The sequence below is a fragment of the Cynocephalus volans genome, chromosome X (assembly GCF_027409185.1).
Source record: "Cynocephalus volans isolate mCynVol1 chromosome X, mCynVol1.pri, whole genome shotgun sequence".
Classification (NCBI taxonomy): Eukaryota; Metazoa; Chordata; class Mammalia; order Dermoptera; family Cynocephalidae; genus Cynocephalus; species Cynocephalus volans.
This window is the reverse complement of record NC_084478.1, coordinates 170,630,603-170,650,157: the sequence shown is the minus strand read 5'-3', so window position 1 is coordinate 170,650,157 and position 19,555 is coordinate 170,630,603. Positions and strand designations below refer to the sequence as shown.

Below are 19,555 nucleotides of genomic sequence, written 5' to 3'. Positions count from 1 at the left end.
GGTTTTAAGGCAGCCCGGCAGCCCAGCCGCGTCAGCAGTCCATTTGTGAGGCCGAGGTGGCTGACGGATTCTGGCCTTTGCCGGGTGACAAAGGACAACCAGACTGAAGTCCAGTCCCTAAACCCAGAAAAAACCCTGGATATCTCGAAAGGATCTCCCTCATGTGTTCGGCAGACCACTGAAGAGCACACCCATGTGAGGAAACTACCCCGAGCTTGGGAAAGGATCACTAGAAAGGATGAAAGGTAACTATGCTCAGTGTTCAAGGAGGGTCAGGAAGAGCACTTGTCCCCACCTCAGGAATGAAAACAATCTCCTAATTCAGGATGTGTCTTTTAGGACACTCAGAAGAATCGTGCCTCAGTAGTGTGGAAAAATTATTCCTACACCATGAATTGCTCTGCGCCCACCTAGCAAATCTTAAAAGCAAGCATGTAAAGAATCAAAGTGTTGCCAGGTATTTTGATGGCAAATTAAAGAACAGAACTCATGAACATGTTTAGAAAAACAAAAATATACAGCACCCACCCAAGGTAAAATACACGATGTCTGTTATCCAATGGAAAATCACCCACCGTGCAAATATTCCGTATACCCAAGCTACAGTGAGAGAAGTCATTCATTAAATCAGGCACCCAGACTGGAAAGGAAGAAGCAAATCTCTTTATTTTCAGACACAACTGTCTGTGGAGAAAATTCAATGGAATCTGCAAAAGTGTGACTTGAACTAGATAAGTGAGTTTAGCAAGGGTGCAGGATATTTTAGAGACCTAACTGCCCTTACCCAATCATTTACCCAATCGTCTCAGCACTTTCGTTCACTGATCCGAAATAAGGCAAGTGAGCCACAAAATTCCTATTCTAATGTTTCTGTGTTGTTTTCTCTTCTCACACAAAATAATTATTCATTTCAGCAGAAAATCAACCCAAAGTTGAAAGGGATGTCGGGAAACCAGAATTGTGCTGGGAGGCCACACCTTCTGGGGAGTCATTGTGTACTGCAGATCATATGCACTAAGTTCTTAAGAGGATTTTGGAAAAAGCAAAAACTCATACTTTAATTGAAAAAAGTTCAGGAAAAAGGTAATGCAAAACTTACAAAGTAAGTTGTACCTTCATGTCACTCTTATAGCTTTGCTATATACATACAACTGTAAAGCTAAGAACGGAGTCCAAAATGTTTACAGTAGGCAGGACACAGTTGACTTCCATTTTCTTCCATTTCCTAAATTGCCTTCAATTACTTTGCACTACTTGAGTATGCGAATTCGAGAACTTCCCCTCCAACCCAAGGACAAAAGCTAGAAAATTGGGAGCTGCTGTAGCTGAAAAGAAGCTCAGACACAGATTCATAGGTCACTTTTATTTTCTACAGTAACAAACATTTACTCATCTCCCTCCTCCAGCAACAGGGAAACAAAACAAGTGGGCCCCGAGCACCCAAGAACCAGTAGAGGGAAAAAAAATTAGAATTCAAGAGAAAAGTGGCCATGAACGCAGGAATCAAATCCCTGGGGAAGGAGCGTTGGCTGGCATGAGACAGTAGCCTGGGCTTCAGCGCCATCGTTCCAGCAGAGATTTAGGGATAAACTGGGACCCAAAGGCCTGAATGGTCTGCACCACCAAGGAAAGCAGGTCAAGAAAGGAGATTACGGAAGCTCGGAGGACGCCGGGGTCTGGAGAAGTCCATTTACTAAAAGGGAAATAAAACGAAAATTAAGTTAACCATGGGAAACTCTTGCCTATGCCAAGCACCCCACACCTCTCTTTACACCTAACACTTAGGTGTCTCCATTAAAATGACCCTCCCTCTGAACACCTGACCACCGGTCCCCACACCTCCCCACCCCGGCCCCTTGTAGAACTGACACAACCAGGACGCTGCCATGCACTGTGCGCTCCTGACGAAGCGCCCGTAGCTCGGATTTCTCATAAACTGTCAGGTATTGGCGGGCGACCTCCGCCTCATAGGCAGACAGGAAAGGGACCCTGAGGGTGCTGCAGGAGAAACGGTTAAGGCTCCATCCACTAAGGACTCTGCCTGTGCCTCGGGCCTCCTTGACCCTCTCGGCCCGCCATAGTTCCAGGCAGCTCCCTGCACACTCGGACCCGGATCCTCTCCCCGAGTATGTCCTCAGCCTAACCCTGCAGCCGTCCATGTCCCCCTCTGACCTTTGCCTTCCAAGTGTCCCTGCTCCCTGTCTTGTTTCCCTTTCTGCAACACCCCACCGCGCTCCGCCCACACTTTATGCCACCCCGCTTTCCCCTGCCGTCCCCAGCCATAATGGGTTCCCCATAAAGGATACAATTCATGGAGCTGGGTTCCTGGCCATCCAGCCGCAGGCGCGTGATTTCCACCTCGCCGTCCTTCAGGCGGGGCCTGCGGGACATTGAGGATGCCTGGAAGGCCGACGACTGCCGCGCCCGCACCACAGACAGCTCCTGGGCCACCCTGGCCATCAGGGCCGCCGGGGCTCCCCTCTCCATCAGGGCTTCTGGAGCCACCCTGGCGTTCAGCACCACCTGCCGCACCCACTCTCCGGTCATCTGCGGCCTGCATGGCTGCTCCACCCGCCGCCTTCCCCTGAGCGCGGCTGACAGAATGCAGCTACCGCACAGAGCTCCGCCCCTTCGCCCACAATGCACCGCAGGAGGAGCACTGCGCCTGCGCACACAGGCCGCCCACCCGTGAGGCGCCAGGCCTGCGTTGTGTTCCCGCAGAGCCCGCCCTGCTGCCCACGGGCCCCTGGGAGATCCCTTGGGCCCTGGAGAGACGGAGGCTCCTGGCGAGGCCCCGCCCCTTGGCGCCTGCCGCGACCCGGACTCCCCAGAGCGTCCCTGCAAAGAGGCCCGAAGTTAGGCCTCCTAGAACGTGCTGAGTTCCCACCAAACCGGCCGTGAGGCTGTGCCGAGGCTGGCCTGGACCAGCTCACATAGCACCAGCCGGCCCTGAACTCCTCTTCCCTGTACGTCAGGCCGAGGGCCCCCGTGCGTTCCCGCCGCCAGTCCAGGGGGAACCTGGACGACGTGCAGACCACACAGCATCTTAGGGAGGCGCACACTAGGGGGGGTTGGGATGTCTCACGATGACAGGAAGGGACGAGGCACAGCTGAGCTGGGGATAGGACCTGCCGAACACAGCAGGCTCGCTAGGGCTCAGTGCCCAGTGGATGCGTACGACAGGTGGTGACAGCAGAAGCTGCCAGGGACCGGCTCTCCCATGCTGAGGGACAGCCGAAGGGGCTTGGGCTGGATAGTGTAGGCAGTGGGGAGCCAGTGCAAGTTCATGGTCTGAAGGGAAGGACTGACAGCAAAGGTCACGTCAGAACCCTTTCTGTGTGTAGGTAGTTTGTCCTTTACTCTCTCAGTGCCAGGTCACACGCCATGGCATAGTATTTGCACCACAGACAGAATCAATAGACACCTAAAGATCCCAAAGAGTACAGATGTCAGTCAAATGTGCTAAAATAAATAGAAAACCATCAGGTTTTATGTTTATCACCTTTTTAGTGCAAGGTAGTTGCTAGTGTATGCAATTAAAGTTTTAGTAAGGACAGCAATGAACATCCAGCTCCCAGATTTCTGACATTTTCCCAGTCAGCTCTCGGGAACCCCATCTGAGCAAGCTCTAGCTCACCAACGCTCGTCAGTGCCTGTCTCTAACTCGCGGCCCTCTAGGCAGCCCTTCTACTAAATGCTCTTCAGTTAAAGCTGTTAGAATGTGCCATCTGTTTCCTGCTGTGCCCTGACCAACACTCCAAGGGTAGAGATGCAGAGGCATCTTAGAACCACGTGAGGACACCTTCATGGATCAGTCAGGGATCTCTGCAGGTAACTTCAACCTCTCTGGCTGGTCTTGTATAGCGACTTTAACACACGGAACCGGTGGCTTACAAAATCATTTAAAGAGCTGGAAGAATGGAGGCTGTGAAGAGAAAGTACATACACACAAAAACATGCCTATTCCAGAGAGAAAAACTTGCTGCCCTCTGCAGAATGGAAGGACCCCAATATAATCCACCTTCTCCCAGTCCCTGCTATGGCCTGAAGGTTTGTGACACCCAAAAATTTATATGCTGAAACCTAATCACCAATGCGACGGTATTAGAAGGTGGGGCTTTTGGGCGGTGATTGGATCATGAGATCAGAGCCCGCGTGGATGGGATTAGTGTCCTTAGAAAAGACAGACCCCATGTGAGAACGCAGCTAGAAGGCGCCAACTGTCCACACCAGGCACTGAATCGGCCACCACCTTTATCTTGAATTCCCCAGTCTCCAGAACTGGGAGAAGTAATTTCTGTTGTTCATGATCTATCCAGTCTGTGACATTCGGTTATAGCAGCCCATAAGCCTGACAGTCCCCCTGTGGGGTGATTCCATACATGGGGCTATTGCAGACATTTAAAAATGATAAGATAAATTTATTGCAGTAAATTATAAAAGTGTTTAACCAGACATTGTGCTAGGAAATATAACTGACTCAAGAAATGTGAGACTTGAATACACCTATGTACTTGGAGAAAATGAAACCAGTGGTTTAAAATCTTCCCTCACCTGGATGAAATCCATTAAGGACGACCAATTTTACCAAGCAATCAAAGGGCAAATGTTCCTAATGTTATACAAACTCTTACAGAGAATAGAAGAACTGTGACTGTTCTCACAACTCACTTTATAAGGCATCACATGATTTTATCCAGAAATACTCCAGTTTGTATCTCGAAGAGAAAATGAGTTTCTTTTGAAAGAATATAATGAAAATACCACTTTCCCTTGTAAAATATTAACACTGACCCCTTCCTGTCATCATATACCCAGTAAGTGTTCATTTCCTTAATTGTCACTGAAATATTTGTCTGAATCAGGACCCACACAGTATCTTCACATTGCATTGAGTTGATATGTCTCTTAAGTATTTTAAATTTATAAAAGGTTCTCCTTTCTTTTTCCACCTTGCCTCTTATTTTGTTTAAAAAAAAATCTGTCATTCCTCCTATAGCATTTCCCATAGTCTGGACTGAGTGGTGGCGTCCCTGTAATGTCCTCCAAAGTCCTCCTCTGTTCCCTGGATTTCAGGGACCATGAAGGAAATGAACACTCTCTCATCCTTGGGAAGGAAACCGGAGCTGAGCTATCAGATCTCTCTCTGTGTGTCTGTTTCTCTCTCTTTCTGTCCGTCTCTCTCTTTCCCTGCCCTATCCTCTGCAGACTGTTCCTAACTGTACCTACTGTATCCCTCAGTTCAGGACATTTCCTCAGAGAGACCATCCAACGTAAGTTAGCTGGAAGAAGAAAATTACGAAAATAAAACCAGAAGAAGACTTACAATTTGGTGAAGATTACATTTCAATTCAGTGGGGAATTAGGAATTATTCAATAAATGATGTTGGGACACCTGAATAACCTTTGAGGGGCAACAAAGTTATATCAATGTCGTTTTTGAAACCAAAATAAATTCCTAGTGGATTAAATGTTTAAGGTTTAAAGCAGATGTTATGAGGGACAAATTTTATAATTTTATAGTCGGTAAGGCCTTCCATAGGGCACAAAATCCAGAAATAATGATAAAAAATAGAACACTTAAATGTATTTAAACTTTTTATTGGTTATGATTATTCATGAATTACAAAGCTGATTGTCACCCCTCGTGCCGATGATATGGGGACTAGATTCATACTGGCTGTGTACCTGTTACCAGAAACTGAATTTGTATCCCATGTCCCCCACCCAATTATCCTCAACCTCCCTCCCGCTCCCCCGTTCTACCCCACAACACTTTGCAGCCCAAGGAATGTTCTCTCCCTCTGTAAGTCCAATGCACTACCGTGGTCTTTCTTTCCTTCCTGCTTTCTCTCTTAGCTCCCACATATGGGTGAGCATATGCGGTATTTATCCCTCTGCATTGCTTAATTCACTCAAAATAAGTTTCCCCGGGTTCATCCATGTTGTTGAAAATGGGAGTATTTCATTCGTTTTAATGGCAGATTGGTGCTCCATGGTTTATATATAACACAGTTTCCTTATACAATCATCCATCGATACGGCACAAAATCCAGGAATAAGAATAAAAAATAGATCACCTAAATATATTTAAATTTTTTGAAATGCTATATAGAAAAGGACCATGAACAAAGATAAAATGAAACAATGAAGACGGAAAGTATTATCAGATTATGACCAATATTTCATATCTTTAACATACAAAGAGCACTCGCCAATCAGTAAACAAAATACGAATATCCCAATTACAAAAGAGACAAAGGAGACGAATGGATGGTTTTCAGAAGAGGAGATGCCACTGGACAAGAGTCAGATGAATTGCTGTTCATCTATATGGGAAATGAAAAAGGAAGTGAAACATCATTGAGATATGATGTAGGTTAGTGTATTAGTCTGCTCCGTGGCTTAGACCAAATTACCTGGAAGTGGACAGTATAAAGAAAAGTGAAATGTTTTGCTTGCTGTATCTGAGGCTGGGAAATTCAAAGTCCATCTGATGGTGGCGACAGTGACCCAGGGGTCTCCCATGGCAAGACAGTGGAAGCAGAGTGAGCAAAGAAAGACTCTTCTCTTCTTAGAAAGCCCTCAGAACCACATCCCTGACCACCATTTTTAATCCAATCACCTCTTCAAGGCTTCACCTTTCAATTCCCATAATAGGATTTTCCACCCTCTTAACAGTCACAGTGGGGGCCAAGTTTGTAAGACAGAAAATTTGGGGGAACAGTTGAAGCTTCAATGAGTTCTGGGAGGACATAATTCAATCCAATACAGTTAGCATATGGAGAAAGTTTTAAAAGATTGAAAATGTTCTGTCTGGGGTTGTGGGCTGAATTGTTCCCTGCCCCCGCCAATTCATATGAAGCGCTGGCTGCCAATGTGACAGTATTTGGAGATAGGTCCTTTAAGGAGGTAATGAAGTTTAAATGAGATCATATGGATATGGCCCAGATCCTATAGAACTAGATCCCTGTCACGAGCCCTGGGCACCCTTAGGCTGCCTAGTCACAAGCCCGTGACTCCACCCAGTGCACTTGCAGAGAGAAACCCCCACACGGCCAGCTCCCTCCAAGCTCACGCTGCCTCAACTCCCAAGACCACATGGGCCACGAAAACCTTGGGGATCCAGAACGGCCCACCCCTTAGCGTGTGTCGCACTGTGGGCTCCTGTGCAGATAGGCCCTGCTGCCTGCCCCTGGAGACCCCTTGAGGCCCCGTGGTGACTGGTTCCCACCAAGCCTGTCCTGCCCCAAGTGTGCCCATGGGCCTGGAAGACTGTGCCCCTGCTGGCCTGGAAGGCTGTGCCCTGCTGGTATGGCCAATGCCACACGCGACCAGCTTGCTGACCAACAGTGCCCTGTCATCAGGTTCTAGGAGGGACTCGGGCGCCTCTGGGCCAAGCCCACCCTGTCCCATACCTCTAGTCTCTGCACATGGCCCAGCCCTGGGGACAGGCGGTCAGGGATGTGGGGCCACCACTTCCGGGCCCTACCTGTCCTACGGGAGCACCCAGGATGGAATTGTCACCCGGTACACCAGAGGGCTGGGCCTTGGACACCGGTGACCGTGTGGGGTGCCAACTCCCCTGTCTGGGCACTTCCCAGACTCGTGTCCCGTTTTGCCACAGCCTCTTCACCCCTCTCCATTCCACCCTGCTCTTTCCATCAGGGACCTAGAGGCATGGTCTTGGCATACCTTCCTGGCCGGGGTCCCTCCTTCAGGGCCTTCTGGAAAGCACAGTTCGTCTGGTTGCATGGGGAGCACAGGGCTGCCTCTGCACTGAGGCCTGGCTTAAGGGACCGACCCCAAAGCCCCCCAAAATGTGCCACAGGGTGACCAGGGCCCGCTCAGCTGCCCACGACATGTACATGGGCTTTTCTCCTCGGTGGCAACTCTGCCCTGCTCCTCTGCCAGGAAAGCGGTTTTGCTCAGTCCTCAGTCCCTGAGGAAAGGAAGGCCTGTGCCAGTGGGCATTCCTGCTGCGGGTTACAGCCCCTGCCCAGGAGGCTTCTTTTGCTTCCTTCTGGAGCTCATGCTCACGCCCATAGTCTCCCCTTCTTGGAGCCCCCGCCCCACCTATAAGTCTCCCTCCTGCAGTGTCTTTGGGACAAGGCCACCATCCTACTCTAATATATGCCAAGTCCCTCTCCAGCTCCTCCACTGGCCACTGGGATGGAGAGCAGTCCGCCTTCCCTGGATGGGGGTCACTTTCTCCTGTCCACACACAAAGTCCTCCGTGAGTTTGAAGACTCTCCTGGGAGCTGCGGGCACGCAACAGACTCCAGTCTGCTGCACGGGCCAGGTTTACTGAGAGCGTGAGCTCTACACATGCACGCACTCACACACACACACGCAGCTCTAGCTGCATGTGCTAAATGTGCACACATCATACACGTGTGAGCACATGCACACTTGCACACTAATGTACACTGTAAAACTGGAGGTGTGCAGCATTGATACAGCATCCAGCTTTGCCTGCCTGTCTGCTCCCAGATGCCTCCAGACTTCTGTCCCTTCCTGCCCAGGTCACGTCTCACATATAGATATCTCATCCTGTCTCCTCATACCCCTGCAAGTGGCCATGAGCTCTCTGGCACCTCCACTCTTAGCCAGTTCTTGGCTGATGCTAGGCAAGCAGTGCGCGTGTATGGCATGGACTGATGGAATGGACGGAACGGCAGCTTTCTCTGCTGTGCTCTGTGTGGGCCCGTGCCCTCCTTGGACAGCAGCTTTGGTCCCCAGGCCAGGTCTCCTTGTTTAACCAGCATCAGAAACCCTGTGGCTCCCCTGTGCCTTCTGTCACTCTCTTCCTCATGCTCGGTTGGCCACAGCTCCCTACAATTCCCTCGTTACCTAGTGTCCAGTGGGTCATGGCACCTCTCTCCAGGGCCAGGGACCTCAAGCCCTCACTTTTTTTCATAAGGCACAAGAGGCAGCATCTTGGGAACAGGCCTGGAAACCAAGGGAAATGGGAATGGGAGTTCTTCCATCCGCCCGGGGGGCAAAGGGGAGCAGAAGTTCTTTTGAGCCCAGGGAAAGCAAACTGCCCAGACTCAAATCTTCGTAGCTAAGTATGTACCTAGCATTCCAACCTGGCATTGGTGCCACCCATAGGAACCAGCTGTCCGTTTACTCACCTCTCACCAGGAAGTTTCTTACAAGGAGCTCAGGGGACTCCCTGGAGCCTTGACCCACGAGAGCAGGAGTGCAGAGGCTGTGGTCGTAAGGCAGGGTGAAGGCAGGGAGAAAACGCCAGCAGCACTGTTGGAAGAATGAAAACGGAGAAGCTTCAGGAACTCCTAGGACCTTGGGAGGGCAATTCCCACACCTACTTGTTTGACACAAACTGTGTAATTAGCCGTCGGGAAGGAGAATTCTGTTCACATTTTCTGGTCTACTTCTTCCCATCCCACTGCCAAGCAGGGCTTCAAATGAGACTGTACTTCGGAAAAGTTTTTCCCATTACAAGCCCTGGTTTAAGAGGACACTGAGAGGTGCCTTGGGGGAGGCTCACCTTCAACTATCCAACAAAGTCAGAAAATGCCCCTCTTTCTCATACATCCACTGGCTCAGTGATCAGATTGAATAAAGAAGAAAAAGGAGGCCAGTTGAGTGAGTTGATTTCCTAGCAGAGGACGGTTAGCCTCACTCTATTCCCCATTCACGTACCTCATCTCCAACCAGTTTTCCTCACAGTGGGGCCCACGGGCCAGAACTGCTGGCATCATTAGCTAAATCTTAGTTGGGACAGTGAGCTTTGTGGCATGTTAACTTTTTTTCTTCCTAGCCCCTTCTCCCCAACTCTGCAGTAGCCTTGCAAACAAGCAGCCTGCTATCGGGGTGAAAACCAGGAGTCTAGCAGCCACTGGAAGGGGTAGAACAGGTTTGGAGCTCCTTCAAAGCCCCATTCTGAAACAATCGTCATTATCTGATCTGTCTGGTGGTTCCCCAGAAAAGCCCACCCGCAGGCTGTCTTGACGTGACCTGAGTCAGAGCTCACCTGGTGCAAACAGCCTTTCTCTGGGGTCTGGGTGAGGGGTGCCTAAAAACTGTCAGAGGCAATTGTTTAACATTGTGACCACCTCAGGCTTTGGATAACAGTTGAGACAAACAACAGGCTAACCTAAAAGCTTAAAGGGAAAAGCTGGGGAATGAGATGTCCACTGGGAGCTTTGAAAAGCTCTGACACATTCCTGGGAATCTAGAAAGCCAGGAACACACATAAGGCTGGGCTCCTGCTCAGAAAAGAGCTGAGAAGGCCCTAAGCTCTCAATTCTGGATAAACTTGGAGCTCTGCCCAACCAGGGAGTGAAGGCTAAGGCAGAGTTGTGAACTGCCTGGCTGAGAGGTGAAGGTGTGCCCCAACACACACACACACACACACACACACACAGACACAGACACACACACACACACACACACACACAGAGCCCATCAGCAAAGACTTGGAGACAAATTGGTTCCAGGTATTGGAGGAAATATCAGTGCAGTCATTATCTGACCACTCAGCTAACCAACCACAGACTCCAGTGTCCACACACAACAAAGAATACAGATTTTACAAGGTTAGTTTGGAAAACTCATGAAACAAACAGCAACAAAAACAAATCTGGCAGAGGGGGCAGAATCTGATTTCTGAGTCGCCACATTATAATATTTAGAATGTCCAGTTTTCAACAAAATGCTATGAGACATGCAAATACACAGAAAAGTTATGTGAAAGTAACTATAGAGGTAAACATAAAAGACAGTATAATTGCATTTATGTTTATAATGTTTTTTTCCTCCTATCTGATTATAACCCCTTTATAATGTGATAATCATAAAACTGTATTGATGGGCTTAGAATGTATAAATATGTGATGCATGTGATAAAAAGAGCACAAAAGAGGGGGCAGGGAAGGAAAGGAGCTTTATAGGAGCAAAATTTTATATGCTATTCAAATTAAATTGGCATAAGTCTGAAATAGAATGTTAGAAGTTAAGGTGCTGTTTGTAATCACCAGGGTAACCCCTTAAAAATAAAACTCAAAAAATTTGGTAAAAGAAAAAATGAGAGAATTCGAACGGTCACTAGAAAATACCTATTTAACACAAAATAAGACTGTAATAGAGGAATAGAGGAACAAAAAAGATGCAACATACAGGAAACAAATAGCAAAATGGCAGATGTGAATACTACCTAGTCAAAGTGAATGTAAAAGATTAAACACTCCAGTTAAAAGGCACAGAGTGGCAGAATGAAGTTTTAAAAGCACATGATCCAACTGTATACCATCTACAAGAGACACACTTTAGAATTCAAGGACACAAAGAGGTTGGAAGTAAAAGAACAGAAAATGATATACCATGCAAAGAGTAACCAAAGAGAGCTAGAGTGGATGTATTCATATCAGGCAAAATAGACCTTAAAATAAAAATTGTTAATACAGACCAAGAAAGACATTTTATAATGATAAAGAACTGAAACTATATGGCTGCAATAAAACATGTACTTAAATGTTTATAGCAGCATTATTCATAATAGCGCCCCCAAAAAGTGCAATCGATCCATATAATGGAATATTATTGTATTATTTGTCCATAAAACATGAACGGCGACAATCAGCTTTGTACCCCGTGAATAGTGGTAAGCAATAAAAAACTAAATAAATAAAGTTATATTATAGAAGTGGGGGGGAAGAAGGAATGAAGTACTGTTACATGCTACCAAATGGATGAACTTTGAAAATCTTGTGCTCAGCCACAGGAGCCAGTCACAAAAGGCCACATACCGCTTGATTCCTTTCATATGAAAAGCTCATAATACGCAGATCCAATGAGACGGGAAGCGCTGAGTGAGGACCAGGGGCCGGGGGTGCGGGTTATGGGGAGTGACTGCGAATGGATATGGGGTTTCTTTTTAGGGTGATGGAAATGTTCTGGAACTAACTGGTGGTAATGGTCGCGCAACTCTGTGAATTTTATGTTATGTGGATTATATGTCAATTTTTAAAATCTCAGGAGGAAACTTCTATTACTAAAAGGAAGGAGCAAAGAAGATACATGGAATATGCCATCTCTGCCAGATCGTGCCTCTCTAGCCAAGCAACTCCACCAAGGACACCCTAGAATACAGTCAGAAGATGAAAGTGAACTTGTGCAGCGGCAGCGAGCAGGCAGGCCGAGCCCGGCAGGTGGGAACCTCTGCTGAACGAGGTCATGCAGAGAAGCAGGCCGATGGAGTGGCTGCGCCATACCTGACATGAGACTTCCACCCCCATCTCCAAGACAGCTTCAGCTGTGGCTGTTTTCCCACCAATGGCGGAAAGGAAGGGGGCGGAAGGGGCAGGTGCAGCAAACAGCAGAAGATAAGCATTTTCCTTTATAAGGAATATGAGCCAGCAATTGCACATATCGCTTATGCTCCTACCCCTCTGGTAGAACTTAATCACACGCAGGGCTGGCTGCATAACTTGGAGGGCCCAGTGCAAGATGAAAATGTGGGACTCTTTGTCAAACAGCCGGCGGGGGGGAATGCAGTTAAAGCCACAAAAATATGTGGTTTTAAAAATGTTTTATCACCCATAAGACAAATAAGAAAACTGGGTTAATCATGAGTAACGACATAGGCATAGAAATTGCAGAGAATAATATTGTGGTGTTTCCTAATTTTATGTAATAAGAGAAAAGAGAACGCCCTCACTTAAGATGTGATTGACTCCCTAGGCTAAGACGTCGACGCTGTCTCGAAAGGCCATCTCTTGAGGGGCTAACTCAGCAGGCTGCTGTGTGGTTGAATAAGTTTGGCAGAGGCTTTCCAACCAGGGTTCCTGGCTGCTGAGACGTCCAGGCAAGTTCTGACCTGGGGAAGAAGGCTAGCACCAGGGCGCTGCCCCGGGAGGCGCAAGGCCACTGGTCCCCAGGGTGGGGATGGACAGAAGCAGGAACACAACCCTTGCATACAGTGACGTTGCTATACATGTGCACCACGGTCTGTGGCTTGGCACGAGCTTTCCAGTCCCAGATGCTGGCCAGGCTGTGGAGGAACTGGGACTTTCATACGTTGCTGGGTGGGGTGCAAAATGGTGCGGCTTGCATGTTTCTTAAAAGGTTAAACATACACTTGCCAAAGAAGCTAGCTACACCATGCCTAGGTATTTATCTAAGAGAGAGAAAACCTGTACTGTCCACACAAGAACTTGGACATGAATGCACACAGGCACTTCATTCACAGTAGCCAAGAACTGCAAACAGTCCTAATGTGACATGCTCACATGGCAGCAATAAAAAGAGCAAGCTACTGATGCATATTGTCAACCAAAATTCAGGCTGTTGAGGCAAAATAATTTTATAAGGTTTACTCGATGCCAAATGGGAGGATCGGCCCAGCAAAGGCCAGCCAACAGAGTTGGGAAGTGCTCTGGGAGTCTGTTCCGACTAACAAAGATTTTACAGGGAAGGTGACAGAGGAGCGGGGACCACGTCCGGGAGGACTTATTCCATTCTCGTTGGTGGACCAAATACAGAAATGACAATCACTGGTTACAAGTGACATCAGAAAGTGAACAATGTCTATGTGCAGTTTCAAGCAGAAAATCTTCATGCTTCAGCTGTTTAAAACAATGATGTGACTGCTTTCAGTCAGCAAATTTTACACTCATCGTGTGTTCCAGCTGACCACTTTCTATCCTTAGATTAAGAAAAAAAATGTCGACCCTGAGAACATGACACTTGACACACGGCAGATATTGCTTGCGAACCTGCTTCAGTTGCTTCATCAGTACAATGACATGGACGAAATTTAAAGTCATTATGCCAAGTGAAAGTAGTCAGACACATAAGACGACATGCTACGTAATTATATAAAACGCAAAGTAACCTAGAGTGACAGAAAGAAGGTCAGGGGGTGCCCTGGTTGGGGGTAGTGAGAAAGAGCGACCACAAAGGGCCACGTGGGATCTTTTGGGGATGATGAAAATGTTCTGCTGTTATCCTGGTGGTGGTTTCACAGGTGGGTGCAATTTCCAGAACTCACTGATGGACGATTTCAATGGAAGCAGTTCCTCGTATGTGAATTATTCCTCAGTAAAGCTGCTAAGATTAAACTGTTGCCTCCCACGGGACCTTGTAAGGCAGAAGACATGCTGCCCAATGCCAAATTGCTGGGGGAAATGGTAGGAAGAATCAAAATGTTGGGGATGAACTTGGGCCAGAGCTAGCAGTCTGCAAGCAGAGCTGGGAGGGAATGCCGTTCTTCTGAGGGTGGTGCTCTCTGCCTGAGACCCGCAGTCCTTGCTCAGTGATGGCCTGGTCATTTAGAATTTTACACGTTGAGAGAGCTGACCACTTCTGCAGCCCCAATTCCAGCAGTTTGTGATGGTCGCTTGGAATCAGCCTCCTGAGGAAGAGACAGAGACTGCAGGAGTCAGCCGAGCCGTTAAGGCCAGTTTCTTTTCTTTTTCTGTTTGTCTTTTTCTTCCTTGTTTTTCTTTTGTTTGTTTGTTTGTTTTTTGTCAGCTGGCCAGTATGGGGATCCGAACCCTCGACCTTGGTGTATCAGCACCACATTCTAACCAACTGAGCTAACCGGCCAGCCCAAGGCCAACTTAAGAGTGTTGCATCCCCATCTGAGCCCAACGTTTAAGATGAGGCAGATGGCCTCAAGACAGGTGCCATCCATTGTCAGAGAGGGGCACAGGCCAGCGGGGAGGCCACTAAGTGAAACGCAAGAGACTTCATGCTTCAGAACCAAGTCTAGATCATCAATTTTTGTATGTGGACCTGGCTGGAAGCCAACCAATCTTTTGAGGGAATCATACTGGCAAAGACAGTGCAAGCTGGGCCTGCCAAAGCCAGTGACTGCTCCAGCCCTCAAGCCACCCTCCAGGGGCCCCCAAACCTCTACCAGTAGGTAGCAGGCTGCCAATGCCATGTGGCCTCCAAGAAGGGCATACTCCCCAATTGTCACTTCAAGAGTGGCCCAGGGGGACAAATGGATAAGGAAAGGCCCCCGGATGGCAAGGCCAGTGGCTATAGAGGACAGTGTGAGAACAAGTGAGTCTTTCCTCTTTCTCAGAGGACAGATCCGCAGGCTGCCTGCTGGGGCAGCCACGGGCTTTGCTCCACCGCTGGGGCTGGTGCTCGTATTACTCCTGCCTGGAGCGATTTGTTCCATTGCTGTGGACCAGAGACTGCCGTGTGTCCCCCGTTCTCCACTTCTGGCCAACTTCGAATTGTCCTCCAGTAGTTAGTCTCCCGTCTCTCCTTTTAGCAATAAAATTCTTTCAAGTTTTATCTGTGCACATTCCCATCGTGCTAGAGACTTACACCCAGCCTCCCTTGTAGTTACATGGCATTAGATGTGACCAGAGCCAGCTTCCTGGGCGTGTGACCTCTGCACGGGGCCTTGCTCTCAGAAGGGCCTCATACTTGCTCCCAATGCTCTCCTGTCACAGTCTAAACTCCTTAAATCACTTTATATCTGCACTTCTGCTACATAAGTGAAGTCCATTGGGACAGCACGTCATGTGCGTGAGCAAAGATGATACACAGGTCTCGGCCTGTGAACATGCGGACCCAAGCCCACAGGCACGTGGGCAGCATGTGTGCCATGCCTGGTGAAGTCTGGGGGTGACACGAGGCCCTGAGAGCGTGGCCAGGGTGAGACCTGGGCCCAGATTGGCAGAGGCAGTTGAGGCTGGGACACGAAGGCTGCAAAACCCCATCCCCTTGATCATGCCAGTTCTTACTGTCTGTGGGCAATTTCCCCCAACATGGCCCCAAGTCAGCAGAAAGGATTAATGTCCCCCCTTTTGATCCACAACCCACTGTTCTGTGACTCCTTCCTCGACCCTTCTACCGAAACTAAGGCAGGAGAAGTGGCAGGTGAGGGCAAAAGAGAACTGAGGACAGCGCACAGGTTCCGGCTGAGGTGTCCATGTGCACAGTGGCCCCAGTGGGAGACGGTGACTCCAGAGAGAGAAGTGGGCCCGAGAAGGAGATGAGCTCCCTCGTGTGCTGTGATCGCTGTGGAAGTCACCGCCGAGGACAGGCTGACCGACGTCGAGCCAGGGGGGAAATGCAGGGGAAAGTGGAGAGAACTAGGGTGAAGCGCCCGGGGAGGGGAAGGAAGACGGGCCGAAGCTCTGGAAGGGCTAATTGGCTCCTGCTTAGGGGCTGGGGAGCTAGTGCTGATGCACGGGAGCCACGAGGCCATGGAAAGAGCAGACGAGGGCAGAACGGCTTCGTGCATGGAGGGGCAGAGCCACATGGTCCCCAGACCCAGGTCACTACGGCCAGTGGACTGCAGGGCTCTTGCTCAGAGGATGGCCCGGACTCCCCGACAGAGAAAAGGCAGCCAGAGAGTCTGAGAAGGATTTTAATTACAACCCGCAGCGAACTGAGGGAGAAAGCTGTGCTAAGCTTCAGGAAAGAAAGGGTGCCCTGGCAGGGCAGCGCAGCAGGGCCTTCAGATGAGGTGCACACAAGGCAGGGAGAAGCGGTGCGGCCGCAGCTCCTCGTCTCAGCGGGGACCAGCTGCTTCTGTACGTGCTCCACGCAGCCTGTCAAAGACAGGAGAGCCAGGCAGGAGCCTCCCGTTGGGGCCAGCCCCCGCCCTCCCAGATGGCCGAGACTGTGACCAGGGCTATGGGATGTGTACCACTGACTTCAAAGCATCCGGAACGTGTCAGTCAGGCACTGCACGGCCACCGAAACACAGAGAGGCATCACTGGGCACTCCAGGCACACGGAGATAGAAACCCTCCTCTCACCCACGGGACAGGCCCAACCCAGCAACCCAAACACCCCATCCAAACCTGGCAGTACCCAGCCCTGGGACTGGCCCACCCACTTGTCACCCTAATTAAGTGCAGACGTGTTTTCCAAATGGGAACACAACATACGAGTAGTTCTTAAACTTCGGTGCGTATCAGAACCATTCACAACCTATTAAAACATGTACACTCCCTGCCCAGCAGCGGCTGAGGAGAAACGCAGTGTCTCCACATGTGCTAAATCAGATCTTCAGGACCTACTGGCAAAGTGGTTCAAACAACGTATTATCTACATGGAGACAGATGCGTGAATGGGTGGATGGGTAGGTGGATGGATACAGAGATTAGATAAGTTAGACAGGTAGACTGGATGATGAATGGATGGGTGGGTGGATGGATGCATGGACAGATAGCCAGACAGACAGACAGATACGTAAATGCACAGAAGGCTCCAGGGCCAGGCCTGCCAGACTCTCCCTCCCACAGAGATGGTGGTCCCTGAGCGGCTGCCTGCACCCCCAGCCCCAGCCCCACAGTGTCGCAGGTTCTACACTAAGACACCCAGGTCCTCCCCCGCCCCAGCCTACCACGTTGACCTCTAAGTTTGTCAATTTCTTTCCGCCGCACACGACACTAGCCCAGCAGGTCAGAGGAGAGTGAAATGGTTACACGTCCTTGCCTCCTCTCCCTCCTCAGCCCTCTCTGGCCCTGCCCACACATCCCAAAGCCCAGTGGCTCGACTGGAAGGGAATGTGCAGTGGGAAGGAGACACCCTCCCTCCAAGTGGGTGGGAGGCGGACAACACGAGTCAGTGTAACTGACTGAGTCAGTGTCACTGCTCAGCTTGGAGAGCAACACTTGAGGGCAGCACTGCACTCCAGGCTGTGGCTGCCGGTTTTCTTGTCGTGGAAGATGGAGAGGTGGCTGTGCTCCACTACAACTTTATCGGCAGGCTGGGTGGCGGCCACAGGCCGTAGTTTGCCAACCCCCGAGTGAATTCAAAGGACAGTGAATTCCAGTGCTCACCATTGCTAATCTGGAAATGCAAACTAAAACCAGAAGTAATTTATCCCACATCATATTTGCAACACTTAAAGAAGATAACATTGCAAGGTTATGAGGAAACCAATATTTGTGCACATGGCTGGTGGGCGTGGAAACTGGGACAGCCACTTGGCAGGGTAATCTGGCAGAATCTGTGGACAAGAAGTTATACACCTAATTAGGCTCCTGGCACTCTTGTAAATGCTGCAGAGAAGTATTAACTGATCCCCACAGCAGTCCTCAAATTAAAATATGTACTATTATCTCCATGTGTAGGTGAGGAAATGGGTGTACAGAGGGCCCACGGCTGGCCCAGGCCCCTTCTACTTGCGAGCAGGAATGAAATGAAGCAGTCTGGCTCCAGGTCCTTGCTTTGAACTGGAAGTATTAAGAGTTTCAATGCCCGTTCCCTCTGTGCCCCAGCAGATCCATTGCCAGGTCATCTCCTGGAGAAACATGGGTACGTGATGTACATAAGGACACATGCCCAGGGATGTTGGTGGCAGGAAAAACCGGGAACAATTGAAATTCCCATCAGTAAGGAAATGGACAGATGCAATGAGGCCTATTTATCCAGCAGATTAAAATGCAGCAGTAAAAAGGAACGAACGAGCCTCTGTTCACGTAAATGTCAAAAGCATTCCGATCACTGTATAAAGCTAGGTGCGGAGCAAGATACAGAACAGGCTACAATTTGCAAGTTCACAGCCCCTGCCCCCCCAAGTCCTGTATGTGGTGTGTGGATACATATATACATGTATGTAAACATCTGCGCACACTTTTAAAACATCTGGAAGGACACACACCAAGCACCTGACACTGGTTGGGGAACGGCAGTGGGTTGGGTGGAGTGGGGAAGCCAGTTGTTCGTAGTACTTTCCCCTGAACTTACGGGTTCCAAGCTTCCCAGAGCTCAGTGCCCTGATATCTGAGGAGCGGCCCTTTCCTGGGTTTCTGTAAGGCCCTCGAGTGTTAGAATTTCTCATCCCCAACAGGCCTCCACCCTTTACATACCTCCTTGCCTTTCTTTCCCATTCACAATCCTGTCCTCCCTTGCCTCTCCCCCACGCATCCTGTCCGGGCTGATTTTGCAGAACAGAGGACCGCAGTGTCTGAAGACCTCTTGCCTGCAGGAAGTCGATATCTGATTTCCCCGGGCCTGCACCCGAGAAGCCTACGCTGCTGCCGAAGATTACAGAGCAGGGCACATGGGGTACAGCATCGATTCACACTTTCCCATCATGGGCCACGTCTGGCGAACTCCCTCGTGTCCCTCGATGTCAGGCATACCGGAAGCGATAAAGGAGGAGATGGCAAAGTCAGTGGCGTTGGTGACATACCTCTCCTTTGCCATGCCCTCCTTCCCCTCGCCTCACCTCAGGCCCCATCTCTTGCTGCCCTCGCTGCTGACTACCTTCCCCTCCTGGACACTTAGCCTCTCCCGTTCAACCACATCCTTCCCGTTGTTTCAAAACAAGAGAGGTTTTTTAATTTTTACCTTTTTAAGAGTGACGTGTGCACATGGTAAAAATAACCTGCAGACCTACGCGAAGGTACACAGTGGAAAGTGACTCTCCCTCTTACCCTACACCTGCAGTCTTCCTCCCCAGGCCATTAACCAGGTTGCTCTGTATCCTTCCAAAGTCATGCCATGGAGATATAAGCAGGTAGGAATAGACATCCTTTTTTGCTTTGCACAAGCATAGCAAACTATATTTGCTGGCTTGCACCTTGCTTTTACACGACATACCTCA

At 49.4% G+C, this 19,555-nt stretch overlaps 1 protein-coding gene across 1 annotated transcript in view; it reads right to left on the bottom strand.

Annotated features, from left to right (window-relative positions):
* Window positions 1-2,543: 2,543 nt before the first annotated feature.
* The window catches only part of LOC134368579 (uncharacterized), a 37,847-nt gene continuing 20,835 nt past the window's right edge, over window positions 2,544-19,555 (bottom strand). The window contains exons 3-6 of the mRNA XM_063085006.1: window positions 7,696-7,790; window positions 7,419-7,497; window positions 3,179-3,291; window positions 2,544-3,045 (exon numbers count right to left, since the gene is read on the bottom strand). Coding sequence (XP_062941076.1) covers window positions 2,544-3,045; window positions 3,179-3,291; window positions 7,419-7,497; window positions 7,696-7,790 — 789 coding nt within the window. The remainder of the gene's footprint in view (window positions 3,046-3,178; window positions 3,292-7,418; window positions 7,498-7,695; window positions 7,791-19,555) is intronic.